Source organism: Rattus rattus, chromosome 4, assembly GCF_011064425.1.
Source record: "Rattus rattus isolate New Zealand chromosome 4, Rrattus_CSIRO_v1, whole genome shotgun sequence".
Classification (NCBI taxonomy): domain Eukaryota; kingdom Metazoa; phylum Chordata; class Mammalia; order Rodentia; family Muridae; genus Rattus; species Rattus rattus.
The window spans coordinates 29,263,482-29,278,325 of NC_046157.1; the positions used below are offsets into that span (position 1 = coordinate 29,263,482).

The 14,844-nt window shown below is 43.0% G+C and overlaps 1 protein-coding gene across 1 annotated transcript in view; it reads left to right on the forward strand.

Moving 5' to 3' along the window:
• Positions 1–12,050, forward strand: part of Spice1 (spindle and centriole associated protein 1) — a 42,276-nt gene extending 30,226 nt beyond the window's left edge. The window contains exons 13-18 of the mRNA XM_032900231.1: positions 339–563; positions 2,339–2,823; positions 5,392–5,575; positions 8,264–8,366; positions 9,199–9,286; positions 10,344–12,050. Of these exons, the coding sequence (XP_032756122.1) occupies positions 339–563; positions 2,339–2,823; positions 5,392–5,575; positions 8,264–8,366; positions 9,199–9,286; positions 10,344–10,400 (1,142 nt within the window). The 3' untranslated portion in view covers positions 10,401–12,050. The remainder of the gene's footprint in view (positions 1–338; positions 564–2,338; positions 2,824–5,391; positions 5,576–8,263; positions 8,367–9,198; positions 9,287–10,343) is intronic.
• Positions 12,051–14,844: the final 2,794 nt, after the last annotated feature.

Sequence of the window (14,844 nt, forward strand, 5' to 3'; positions counted from 1 at the left end):
GTGGTTAGGAACACTTACTATTCTTGCATAAGACACAGGTTCAGTACCCCTGTGGTAGCTCATAACTCCTGCCTGCAACTCCATTTCCAAGACATTTGAAGCTGCCTTCTGGCCTCTGTGAGCTTCTAAAAGCATGTAGTATACACACGCACACGCACACATGCACACAGGCACATGGACACATAGGAAATGAAATAGAATAAATACCGGGTTTCCTCCTCTCATGTCTCTTCTAGCTTTCTGACTCAGCAGGCTAATAGCCTGGGGTCTGGGGAGTTAGTGTGCACCCACCCTTCCTCTTCGCTCCTTCCATGTTAATGTCCTCTTGTCTCTCTCAGGGGGTCCTGTGGTAAACAGTAATGTCTCCATGCCGTTGATGCTCAAAGGGGAGGAAATGGTTGACTTCCCACAGGAAGAGCTGCCTGTTAAACTATCTCAGGGGCCACCCCCCACAGAAAACCTGAATCTGGCCAGTAACTTCCCCACACATATTTTTGAGCCAGCCGTGATGCTCACACCACCCAGGCAGAAGAGCAACTCGGAATTCTCTCCTCTGCAGGACGGTGAGCATGTTTCTATATTCTATATTTATATATGGTTTTCCCCTTCACTCATATGATAAATGTGTTTGTGTGGTGAGTTGTACATATATGTGTATATGCACACACATACATGCATTAATACAGGCTTATGCGTGCACATGTTTTTTTTTAGGGTAGTTCCCCTGCACCCAGCCATCACTCTGAGAATCACAGATAACTTGAAGGAGGAAGGGCTTACTTTGTTTTCCTGGGTTCAGTGTTCTTTCTGAATGGTGATAGAACAAGGCAAGGCAGAGGCAAGCTGACTACCTCATGGCAGCAGAGAGACAGAGAGAAGGATCTGAAAAGTACACTCTTCAAAGACATGCCACTGCTGAGAACGTGCGTGTGTGCGTGTGTGTGTGTGTGTGTGTGTGTGTGTGTGTGTGTGTGTGTGTGTGTGTGTGTGTGTGTGTGCATACAAATGTCGACACACATATGGAGGTCAGAGGAAGCTTGTGGTAGTGGATTCTTGCCTTCTGCCACATGGTTCCAGGTATCAAATGCAGGTCATCAGGCTTGGTGGCGAGTACTTTAACCTGTGGAACTGTGTGTCACTGGTCCTTGAAAACAGTATTTTTAACTATTTTTGTTTCTTTATTTGTGAGCGTGTTGAGGGGATTCCCTCACCCATGTGAGTGTGTGTGGAGACCAGCAGTGGACAACATTAATTATATTCCTTTATCACTCTCTGCCTTTTTAAATTTGATTAATTAATTTTGAGAGAGAGAAGTAGTCATGCGGATGTCGTGGCTTGTATGTGGAGGTCAAAGGACAGCTTTGGGGAGTCACTCGTCTCCTGTGGGCTCTCAGAATGGACCCCCAGCCTGTGTGCTAGTGACTTCTGCTGAGACGGCTTTCTAGCTCCTTTTTTCAAAGATATGTTTTTCTTCCCTATTTTGCCTGGATTTTATTTCTTTAAAAATTACTAGCATTTTCTTGAAGAATACAAGAACCTAAGTTTTATTATTGGGACTCTTAAGTTCCTCAGATTTTGGTACTTTGATGTGTTTTCAATAAGAACTGACGAGGTTCCAGAGGTTAAAGAAAGTGGCAAATCCTTGTTACTAGAATTGTACTTGGCTGTTTCTACAGCCAGTAGGCCATTGTCAGCCATTGTCGGCCATTGTCAGGTCAGTGAGGTGGAAATGGAGGTGGTGCTGGGCTCAGAGTCAAGTGCTGGTGGTTGGCCCTCTCCTTATTCACTTGTGGGGGGGATGGGGCTAAGACACCCCTTCTGGACCCCAGCTGTCTTATTCTAGTATGTGGAATATTTTACTTTAATGTTTCTTCCAGCTTTCTAACTCAATAGTTTAATATTTCTTAGGAGTCTGGGGTGTTATTAATTATGTCTAGAATAAGGAAGTAAGCCTTAATTGTGATGTTTGTGTATATTAGATTTTTATTCCTTACACTATTCAATCCCCCCCCAAACCCCCCAAAAAAACGCACCAGTGTCTCACTATGTAGCCCAGGCTGGCCTTAAACTCACGATCATTCCTTCTCACTTGTGATTAGGCATATATCAGTGTTTGTGGGTAGGAGGTACATGTGTCAAAGTACATTAAACAACTGTTCTCAGGAATATGAAGTTTCTGTGTGTGATTGCACATACTCCTTCCTGAGAATACTTTAGGCTCTCAGCTAACCCTTTTATCACGTACTTCCCTAACTACTGTGACAGCATGGTGCTGTGACTAAAGCACTGTTTATTGAAAAATAAGATGCCTATGACTGTTTTAAAATCTTACTTACAGTACTGAGGAGAACTGTTCAGACTCGTCCAGCTCCACGAATTCCTCCCACTGTGGAAGTTATAGAGAAGGAACAGACCTGGGAAAAGAAGAACCTGCCTATTGATCCAGACATTCAGAACTCAAATGAGGAAAACCGTCTCTTCACTCAGAGGTGGAGAGTCTCTCACATGGGAGAAGACTCAGAGAACAAAAGCCAGCCACAGTTTGTTAGCCTGTCACAGCCCCCTTGCAGTTCCCTTCCCAGCACTCAGCAATCGAGAAACCCCGTGTTCTCAGAGGAGCCCACAGTGCTTGGAGATGGGCAGCAGCTCAGAACAGCTGACGCACTGATGCACAGGAAGGACATAATGGCCCGGATCGCTGAGCTGACCCTGCAGAATTCAGCCATGAAGGCTCACCTGAACAATATTACCAGCTCAGGGGGAGAGCATGGCGATGGACTCCGGGAGCTGAGCAGACAGGGAAGTGCCAGCGAAGTGCCTGCAGTAAGTACCAGCTGAGACTGACTGAGGACACAGCAGGACTGAGGGATGGACGGTTAGACCTGTCGCTGCAGTCTGAAGGCACTGCAGAGGAACTAACGATTTGTTTTCACTCATGGTTTCAGAGGAATTACTCCATGTGGCAGAATCTATGTTCTGGCCCTTAGGTTGGACAAGCAGGCTCTCATGGTGGCTGGAACACGTGATAGAGGCCACTATCTCATGGTGGCCCAGAGGATCAGAGGGTAAGGTACATCTCTTTAAGATGTGCCCAAGTAATGAAATTCTTCAGCTAAGCCCTGCCTCCTCCTTGTCATTGCCTACCCATAATACTATCACGTTATGGATCCTTCAGTGGATCAGTCCTTCATTAAAGTCAGTCACTCCCCAAAGCCCACGCACTGGCAAACAAGCCCGGTGTATGAGTTGGTACATTTCATACTCAAGCTATAACACACATCACATCCAAAGAGATTTCTTTTCAGAAGTGACTCTGTATAGCTTTGACATGTCTTCCTTATAAGATAGATAAAACTTACCTGTTAGTTTGTTTTGCAAAATGAAAATAAAAATACATGAATGCATGAAAAAATAGAATTAGAGAAAATGTGCGGGAGGGCTAAGGATAGGCTAAGAATGAGTGACTTGGAATTAGGAGGGCCTAGAGTGCTTGCTGCACAACTAGATTTCAATTAAAAGTAATTACTCTTAACGTGGCCTATTAAAGAGTTGTTGGTCCTAACTGTTGGATAACTTTTTAAAGTTCTAGGGCACAGAATGGGTTTTCCTTTAGAAATTACATTTAAAGAATCAGTTAGACTTTAACGTGCATATGAATGGTCTGAGGATCTTACTAAAATGTAGTGCCTGCCTGTGTAGGTGTGGGATTCGGCCTGTGCCTTTCTAATATGTCCCGCCGTGATACCAGAGCTGCTGGTCCGGCCACATTCTGAGGAGCATCGATCTTACATAAGAGCAGGATTTTTTTCCTGTGTGACTAGTACCAGGCATGTTGGCTAATAATCCTCAAGAGACTGAGGCAGGGTTGACATGGGTTTGAGGACAGCCAGGGCTGCTTTAATGAGTGCCAGACCATTCTGGGCTATAGTGGGGGAATCTGTCTTTTCAAAATGAACAAATAAAAAACCAAGAAAACAAACAAGCAAATAGAACCCCTGATTGTTCTTAGTCCCCGATAGAAAAGCTTCCCTGCTCCCTGGTACTCTGTTTTCCCGCTCTGGTAAGCACTTATCCTCTCCTAGCTTCTGTGAGGTCAGCTTTTGTAAACTCTCCATGTCAAAGAAGACAATTTATAAGTAAAGTCTATTGACTGATCTGATCCCTTAGACCTTTATTTCTTTGTTTGTGGAGAGTCTTAGAAAATGTGGACAGCTGGGGAGAGGGATTTCTGAGATAGCCACATTCCTACGAGCTTTCAAATCATGACTGAGTGCTTTGGTGAGGCAAGTGGGAAGTGACAGTGGGAGACGCCTCTGTTATCATAGCTCAAGAGCGTAAGACAGGAAGGAGCATTGGCGGTGGGCAGCAGCCTTGTAGGCACAAATGTGTTTGCATATTCATCATGTGCCCTTTCTAAATACTACATAGACTGTCCTGGAAAGGGAGGTCGGCTCCTGCTGCCTTAAGATCCCCTCTCCATTTTAATTGGAAATACAAAATAGCCTTTGACTCTTATTGGTTTGCTTATCTTTAAAAAATAAGCAGAAGCAAAAAACAATACTTCAAATTAGTCATTTCTATCAGGGATTGGCTTTTCCCTCAAAGGGATATATTTCACTAAACAAAATTATTTTGAATTGTGAAAGTACATTTTTCTTTGGCTTTTCAAATTAAGCTTACATCGTATCTGGAGTAGTTTTGGTTTTTTTTTTTGTTTGTTTGTTTTTTGGTGTTTGGGCTTTTCCTCTCTATTTAGACTATTTTACTGTCTTATGCTCCTTTCTAATCACGGATATTCTTAGTAGATCTTTGAAGCTAAAAGCAAAGGAATAGTATTTTTAAGAATCTTCGCCAGGTAATTCATGAACCTTGTTTGAAGATTAAAGTTTTAAAAACATTCTTTTCAGATTCAGAGGTATCCCTGTGTAGTCTGTCCCTGCTTCGACTGTCATTGATAGGAGTGTGGCATTCACCTCACTGGCAGACGTGTCTTTGCTCTTGTGATATTCATATTCATTCTCATTCTCATTCTCTCTCTCTCTCTCTCTCTCTCTCTCTCTCTCTCTCTCTCTCTCTCTCTCTTTTTCTCTCTTTCAGCTGAGGCGAGTAGTAAGAGATGTAGGCACAGGGCAGCTTTGTCCTATTAGACTGTTCATGCAGCAGTAGAAGAATTTGAGTATGCCGTTTCTCTAGCCCTCATTCTTCAATTAAATGATCTGTAAACTATTTTATCCCTTCATTCATTTATTCATATTTATCAGGGCTCATAAATACCACGAATTGCTGCTTGCTGGTACTTAGTATAAAAGTTTTTAATGATGAATGTATCATTAAATGTATACCTTAGTATAAAAGTTTTTAATGATGAATGTATACCTTTTCCCCCTGAAGAATTTCCCAGCAGTTCAGTCTCTGATACCAAGTAGCATGGAGGAGAGGATTGCAGAGCTGAACCGACAGAGCATGGAGGCTCGCAACAAACTGCTCCAGTTGATAGAGCAGCAGAAACTTGTTGGTTTGACCCTTTCCTCGTCACCAGTGTCACCTGTTGAGTCACCTCTCAGAGCTTGGACCGGTGGGTCACAGATTCATGACTTACAAACTTGGAAGTATGGTTTTACTCTCTCCATTTTGAAAGTTCATATTAAGTCAGAAGAGCCTGAGGCCATTCTGTGTTCTAGTTCCCTAATTTTGTACAGAAGAAGCTGGCTTGGGTCAGAGAGTAAGTGGCAGAAGTTGCGATGGTAAGCTGTCTCTTGTTCTAGTGCCAGTCTTTGGCATCTAGAGAGAGAATCTCCAAGTGAAATATTCATTACAGTATGTGACTCACTTAGGATATATGCTGCATAAAGTCTGAGCATCAAAATTAGACTATAAACGTTATCACACCAGATTACATATAATTGCTCTCTTAAAACCAGGAAAACATTTCCACTCAATTCAGTTTACATTTACATTTTAATTTACATGATTTTGTTCTATTTAAGAATATATAAAGAATATTACAAAATAATTGAGTTATAACTGAAAAATTTGTTTTCATAGTAGTCCTGTTCAAACAGTGCTGATTAAATGAAGTGGCTGTAGGTTGGCTCTGAGCCAGAAATGCATTTATGCCCTCAAGGGTGGTGGGTGCTACATCAAAGGTATTAACTGGAGCCCAGTCTAAGGCCGATTGTGGCGTCCCTGAGATGCTAAAGCCAGGGTGCTTACAGGGACCTGAGCGTCCTGTATGGCTGGCTGAAGTCTGTTACCATTGTTACCATATACTACCAGTGAGAGTTTTCACTTCTGTTGGAAATTATTTATGTTTTGAAATTTTGAATAAGAAAACAGACTCTTGGGGGTTACTGGAAAGTAGCAGGTAATGCACTCCCCCAAAGCCTTTCCTTTGTATTTATTCTAACTTCCCCCAGTTCACTGCGAGTCTTCACAGTCCTGAAGGCTGGAGGCAAATTCTGCTTCAAATATGCAAATTGTTCAAATACATACGAACTCTGCAAGGTGCCTGCCATGTATGGTCTTAAATATTCCAGCACCAAACTGGGGGTCACACAGCACACAATCAGTGCAGAAGAAAACGTCAGCTGGTTCTGAAAATAGTGGGGAGCATAACGCGAAGCAGCCTAACGTGATTTTGTGACTGAATGTGATGCCACGTTCTGTAAGCTTGAAAATTAACTTTATATCTGTTACCTCATCTAGTATTCAACGCACCCAAATAGAACTCTTGATTTTATAGTAACCTCTGCGAGGCATAATAAAAATTAGAGTAAACAGTGCCGTGGTTTTATAGGATAACTGGGGGGATTTAAAAAAAATTGGTTAGCTTTGTTCTTTGACAGTTTTTTTTTTTTTTTTTTTTTTTTGGTTCTTTTTTTTTTCGGAGCTGGGGACCGAACCCAGGGCCTTGTGCTTCCTAGGCAAGCGCTCTACCACTGAGCTAAATCCCCAACCCCTCTTTGACAGTTTTATGCTTGAATATAATATGTTCTGGTTCTTCTCACTCTCTGCTCCTCTCTTTTCTCTTACACCCCTGCCAGACCCTGCCTGCAGGTCCCTTTCTCATGTTGATAACTTGTTTTAAGGATGGTGGGCTTCCCAGCATTATATTATTACTAAATACAGCGACACGCCCACCTCCCAGAATCCATCCTTAGCCCGTAGTTCAATAGAGGGGGAGGCTCCACAAGCTCCCTACTGCGCTACTGTTCATGCCCAGTGCAGGCAACACAGGCCCTGTGATTTCCTGATGTCGGTGGCCGTTCCGTCCAGAACACAACCCTGCTTCCTATCTTCCGTTTGTTCTCCCCTCTTCCATGGTATTCCGTGAGCCTTGTAGGAGGAGCTATACATTGTCCTTTTGAGAGTCGGGTACTTTACCGCCTTATTCTCAGCATTGTGAGCACCCAAGGGTCTGCACACACCACTGTGTTCTGCTGAGCTATGCTGCTCTGAGTGAGGCTGAGAGCAGCGTTTATTCTGGGGCTGTAAATAGAGATACTTAGAAGGCAGTTTGACACAACAGTTTGGCTGGTCAACAGTGGTAAGTCTCTTCTACTCAGGACCTTCCCTGCCATGTGGTTTTGATCAGATTTATAGCACGAGACGTGGACTTTCATACAGCCAAAGCAAAGTCTAATTATGTGAAGTTTCAGGGTTTCCTAAGTAGATAAGTAGTCAACAGACATTTATTAGTGAAATGCTTTATATCCACCATAGTCATAGAGGATTCTGTAAACCATTCCTAAGGTCAGATTTCATAGCTGTAAGGGTAAAAGAAACCCTATTTAATTTTGTCAAATTGAAAAATTAAACTTTAAGGCTAGCTCTCTTTTAATTTTTTTATTCTTTGACAATTTCACAAATGCATGTGAGATAAATTTATCAAACTGAAAAATTAAACTTTAAGGCTAGCTCACCCCACACACACACACACTCCTTCCCTTCACCCACTCTCCTGTCCCCCAATATATCTTAGGGCCCACTGTTTTTCACTTCTTGCTCCGATGTGATACCACTTGTTAGAAGAATCCGGCATTCTGTGAACTGGCATGCTGCCAAATTGACAAATAGCAAAGTTTCCTTTCTTAACAGTTAATTTTAAAAAAGCGTCTCTCAAGTGTTTCTGTGAGCCATCATGATAAAAATATATAAACACCTAAATTTGTAATGTATAATTTCTGATAATATTGAAATTGAGCAATAACATTATTTGTATTAGTGAGAAGTAAGGAAATTAAACTTTATTTTTATATTTTAGAGGAAGGAAAGCGAACCATCGAGGTATCTGTCCCAGGAGTGGAGGCTTCAGAGAGTTCGAAGTGCAATACTGTCTCTCCTGTCAGCGGGATCAGTTCAAGAAGGTAGGGCCACAGGCCACTGCTATGAAAGCATCAAGAGGGTCTGTGTGCCTCTGTCTGCACTCGGTACCGTCTTAACTTAAGTTCAGACAGACTCACTCATACAGAGAGAGTAAGGTGAGAAGTAAGCTTAACCAAGTAGGGTTGCCTGCTTAAAACAAAAATGGGCAAATCTTTATACATTTATGGTTACAAAATCAGGAGGTGGCCTATCCCAGGGTAGATACGTTGGCCAGTAGCACTTCATCCCTTGCAATAAGCAAGCACAACGCTGATTGGCCCAGATGAGCCATGTGATTGGTAGGCAGGTCAGGAAGGCGTTCCCTGGCTTCTCTGTCTCCACCCTCATCCTTGTATTGTACTGTTCTGCTCCAGTTCTCATCCCTCCTAGGCTACCCCGACCGCCTTCCCACTACTGCACAACCTTTAAAATCTTGCCTGTATGGTATTATATATGGAAGGCATGTGTAGTTATCTGTCAAAATCTGCAGAGTGTATCTCATACAGAGAGACCCTGATGGAAACGACCTTGTTAATAGTGAGTCAGGGTTGGTGGTCAGTGGTAGTTACTACTTCAGGAAGTTCTAGGTAAGAGAAGCTGCATAGAGATGGAGGTGATGGGCACGCGAGAATGCCAGACGCTCACTCTGTAAAGCTAAGCTGCTCTAAGAGTAGACTATTAGTTTTAAGGTTTTTGTTGGTATTGTGTTACGACCTGTTATTTGGACCTGTCAGCCAAACCTTTTCAAGCTCTTCCTCGTAAAGAGAGCAGTTACACAATCGTTGATGGCTAGTGGTAAATCTCACCCTCTGCCTGCCTATTTCTCCTGGATAGATCTTCAGGGGCGATTAGCAATTCCTGTTCTCCACTGAACGCCACCTCGGGAAGTGGGAAGTTCACACCAGTTAATCCAAGAACAAAGGTAAGTTATGAAATGTAATAGTGTACTATGTAGGGAAGAGAGAGAGCAGGCGGAAGATGACTAACGTCCACTCTTAGTTATTCCAAATAACATGATGGAAAATTGTGCAAGGAAAAGAAATACTATAATTATCTTCATTTGAAAAACAGTAAGTCATGCCTTTGTTTTGTCTTATATGGTAACTAAGAAATAAGCTAAAATTTGGTAGGATTCCAAGTGTTTTCAGAGACTAGGAATTATTAGTTTCAGACTTGATTCCCAAGAACACATGGTCTTGAGTGGGTCATAGATTTGAGGTGTTGCTCCTGCCATTGTTGGTGTGACTAAGTAGAGTTTGGGAGAGCCAGAGTCTGGGGTCTGGGAACTTTATGCCAGTGTACCACAGTTGAGGCTACCTTTGCTAGAGGGTGATAACACAGGGTAAATGAGTACTTTGTACGTTTTCATATATTCTGGTTTTCATATATTCATAAAAGCTAAGCATTTACAATTTATTTAGATTTTTCACAGGAGGCATTTTTATTTGTTTTGATAATGTTGAAAAAATCAGTATTTATCATAGAAAATTGTAAGAATATCTTTAGAATCGTAAAGGTTGTTTTTCCAGAGGTAACCTGGTCACGGCTATGGGAAAGCATTAGATCATAGATTAGAGACACACAGCCCAAATGCACCAACTGCTGGAGTTAGCTACGCCAGTTGCCTGGCTTTAAAATGTTGTCCTTTCTGACTTTTACATTCCGAAAGGCTTAGTTATCTCTGACACAGTTACCCATGGGTTGTGGAACTTACTTTGCTAAGATCCAATAACTTTATTCTCACCATGTTTCAGATTGTCTCTACCGTTTGAATAACTGTTGGGTTTCTCCATGTTAGAGGTAGGGTTTCTAGGGCACCTGCTGAGCAGGTGGCAGCTGCTTGGTGTCTCTGGGCAGAGCTCTCCCAGGAGAGCTGACCCTCACTGCCATGGCCCGCAGTGCGGCCTTGTTGAATGTACTTGGTGTAATGTCAGTCTCCAGTGGGCTCCTGTCTAACTCCTCTCTGCATCTCTGTCCAGCAGACTGAGAAGCAAAGCGAGGAAGGCTGGTTTGCTCTTTCTGCCCACATACCGTAAGGGAAGCCCAAGCAGAGAGCGTCCTCTGGGACTTCATCCTGGCATTTCCTTCCCACGTCATGGATGCTCTGTTCACGTTGCAACATTTTCCTTCAGATAAAGCCTGCAACCTATGCTTATTCATGGAAACAGAGAAAAGGACAACTTTTTTACCTTTTTAAATGGGTTTTTCAACAAAGCATCTAATCTATAGATTCCCAGTAAATAAAACTCTATAGGGGAATTAAAGTTTTATATTTATTTAACCTTGTGTAACTTTTTAGTAATACACTGTTACTCTTGTCGTTGCTGTTAAATTTTTTTGTTATTTAGTGCATCTTAAGTGTGGCTCAACTTCCCGGAAGAACATAATTGCTTTATGTATAACTTAAAATAAAATTGTTCTAGCTTTCAGAAAAATGTAACACTTTGTTTTTTATTGAAATCGACATTTCCAGCTGAATGTACAGCTTTAAAAACCTGAAGGCTGAGGCTGTAGTGTTCACCTGTAGTCCCAATATCCAGGAGCCTGAGCGGGGACTGTCTAGGATAGGACGAGTTCCACCGCAGCCTGAGCGATGTAGACAACCCTGTCTCAACAAAAGAATCGAAGTGCGTGCAGGAAGGGTTATTTTGCGTAAGCAAGTAAACATAGATATGTCTAAAAAAATCTTATGTAGTTTTTAAGTGTGAAAATTTCAAAATGATAATGTATATCTAATTAATGATTGTTACCCACAAACCACTCAAACACTGATCTCAGTCAGACAGGGATGGTTTATTGAACACACACCCTTAAACTGGTCGATAACAAGGCCATAACTTGGGTTCAGGGCTGAGGCTACAACCCTGAACATCTTTCTCCGTCTGCTTATAAAGACTAAAATTGTAAAAACCACGGTGAGCTCATATGCAGGTGCAGGAAGTGCTGCCCAGTGTTCGGCTCTGACTCAAGCCATTTTAGACATAACAGTTCATATTGATCTTTAATTTGATGGGTCCTACATAAAGCTTCGTGGAATTTCTTAAGTTAAACCTCAGAACATAGGAAACGTAACAGGGTATGTGGTCGGCACGGGCCTGCTCTGAGTCAAGTTATTTTCTGTGTCAGTGACTGGCAAGCATATTACAGCAACAATATGAAATAGTTGGCGGGCATGGAACAAAATGCTACAGCTATGCTGGGGTGGGGCAGGCCTCAACAGTGGTAATGCCCATTATGTTCAAATGTCTAAGTGCAGTACACTGATCTAATGATGGTGTTAGAGAAAGAAATATAAAAACTGTTAGTAATTTCCTCACCCCGAATCACCTAAAATAGATTTTCTTTCATGTGCTGACTGTTTCTCAAGTGCTGACTTCTCTTTCCAGTTCTTTCAGTTGATATCTGCCATGCTGTGGTTGTAATTTTCAACCCGAGTAAGTTGGGAGGGGAGGATCACACTGAAGCTCCCCTGACTCAGACCTCCCTTTCCCTCCCTCTGCAGTTGAGAATCACATTCTAGGAACTGCCCTGGGCTTCTAAATTATAGCAAAAAGTAAGATTATTTTCTTCTGGTACTAGTGAATTGCTGCGGAATCTGTATTTGTTTTATTTCTTGCCAATTTCTTCCACTAGTTCTATACATTTTCTAAGTTGTTTAATAAAGACTGTCTGGTGGTTTGAATAGATATGGCCCCCATAGATTCATGTGTTTCTGTGGTCATAGGAAGGAAACAGCACTATTAGTAAGTATAGTTTTATTGGAGGAGATGTGGCCTTTATGGAGGAAGTGTGTCACCATGTAGGTAGAGTTTGAGGTCTCTCAGGCTTCACTCACTGGGGAAGAGTATCCTTCTGGCTGCCTTCAATCAAGATGTAGAACTCTTAGCTTCTTCTCCAGCACCATGTCTGCTTGTATGCTGCCATAGTTCTTGTCATGATGATAATGGAGTAAACCTCTGAAACTGTAAGCCATCCCCAATCAAATGTTTGCCTTCGTTGTTAAGTATTGCCTTGGTCATGGTGTCCCTTCACAGCAATGAAACCCTGACTAAGAGACTGTCCTTGTCTGAGGTAAAATCATTCTGGTATTACCACTCATCAAAATGTTAAGTTTCCTGCTTTCCCTGTGTGTCCTTTTTTTCCATGTGTGTATGTACGGCACGTGTGTGAGGGTGTTCCTGTGTGTGTGAACTGGCCTGTGTGTGCAGGTGCAGGTGCACAAGTGCATGTGTGTGTGAAGGCCCGGAGGTTGAGGTTGGAGGCCTTTCTTGGTTGCTCTTCATCGTAGCTACTGATGCTGAGCGTGGGGCTCACAACTTGAGCTAGTCCAGCCAACCCACATGCCCGGGTTCCCTCGTCTCCATCTCCTGCACACTGAGGTTATGGGTGAGCCAGCATCCTGACAACTGTGTGAATGCTGGGGACCTGAATTCCAGTCCTCATGCTCACACGGCAAATCTCTCCCCAGACCTATGAAGGCTGCTTTAAAAAATTAATTCTTTTATATTTTTATGCATTTATACAATGTATTTTGGTCTTATCCATCCATCACTGCCTGCCTCCAACTCTACTTAGTATCTTTCTTCTGCCCCTCCCTGCTTCAGGTTTGTCTTCCTTACTGAGTCCAAATAATGCTGCCCGTATGCACGTGGGTGTGGGGCAGCTCACTGGGCATGGGCAACTGACCAATCGCCAAGTTCCCCAAAGGAGAGTTAGCCTCCTTTCCTGGGGAGCAGCAACTGTCTATAGCTCCTCCACTAAGATAGGGCCTCAGGGGCCTCTCCTTGTCCCTGCTGGTATTTTGTCAAGCTTGTTGTTGTGCAGGTAACCACAGCTGCTGTGAGGTGGCATGTGCCACAGCCATGTGATGTCTCGAAGTCAACATTTCTTTCCGCCCCTCTTCAGTGATGTTCCCTGAGCCTTGCGTGATGATGATACAGGTGATTCATCTGCCGCTGAGCACATACAGGACAACCCTAGTCTTCAGCAGCGTGGCCACACCTTCTAGTTATGTTTGGCAACAATGGCATGGTAGTTTGCTGTGTATGTGGGCTTTTCTGACGGTAGGGGGTAGGGAGGATCTTGTGTCTTCTCCCTGACCAATGCCTTGTAGAGATTATTCCGTGCTAGCATTGAGATTTGCATTTTTGAATGCATGCTTTGATACACTGTAAGCATAAATTTTCCTCAACCTCCCCTCTAGCCCACCACCCACCAATAGAAAAGAAAGGTTAATAGGATATGGGGGAAGTGGACCTGTTTAGAAATGTTCTTTGGGGCGATTCCAGTCTTTATTGTTCTCAGTCCAGTCTACCAGCAAACACCAAATATGAATCAGCAGAACAGTCAACTTGACAGACACCACACAGGAATCAGCAACTACAGCTCAATCCAGAAGAAACCATGAGGCTCGACCACCACCAGCCTGTAGCGGTGAACAGTTAATCTGAGCTCCCGGATGAGTGATGGAACCTCTGAGGGTTCTCTGGATTTGAAAATGAAAAGACCTTTATATTTTGCTATCCTTTAACTAGCTCAGTGGTTGGGCACTTCCAAACCTCCCCACAGCTAGCACACACCCCCCTCCTGAGTTAACACTTTCCAAATCTATATTTTTTCTTTGCTTCCCTGTTTCCTTTTGGGCAGCCCTCCCACAGGCTGCTTTCCCTTTACACCTACATTTAAGCCATCTTACCCTCCTGCTCCTTCATGGCGTGGTTCATCCTATGACCCCCTCATGGTGGAATCCACTCTTCTCTGCTCTGTGTTTCTTGTCTGCACACGTGCACGCACACACACACACACACACACACACACACACACACACACATGCACACACACAAGTGGAGGAGAGAATGATTTAACAAAAATCACACAAAAAAATTTAATTCTGTCAATATTTTAGACCTCTACTTTCATCTAATTTGTTGAGCTGGACTTGCACAGGACCCAGCTTAGAGCAGAGTTAATCTCTGGAATTACCACTTTTTTTTTGTACTTTTCCTATGTGCTTTGAGGACAATCTTTCCCATGCAGCTAGGTCCTCCCTTGATGATGTACCCTGAAATGCTCTGATCTAGTACTTCTATTTATTAGAACAAAAGTTCAGGAAATAAGCTGTCCAAATGTGATACAGCGCCTTAGCCATGCTGTCAAGAACCCAGTGTGCTAGATCGTCGTGTTGTCAAGAATCAGTCTGCTAGACTTACCTCCACGGTTTTAGCTTCATTGGTTCATTGTCTCCTGGTTACAATCCAGCACATACAGCTCTGAAGGTCTCATCCACGCTGGAGTGGTGTCAGCAGTGCCTAGTTCCTTTTCATAAGTCTCCAAACTGTAAGGAATTTGGGGGTGGGGTGTGGGTGGTTTAATAAAACTAGAATCCTAGAAACGAGAACAAAGGAGAATCAACTGATCTCTCAATTAGCTAGCTGATGACTAGTAAAGACGATGAGTCACAAATGGGAAACCTTCCAGCAT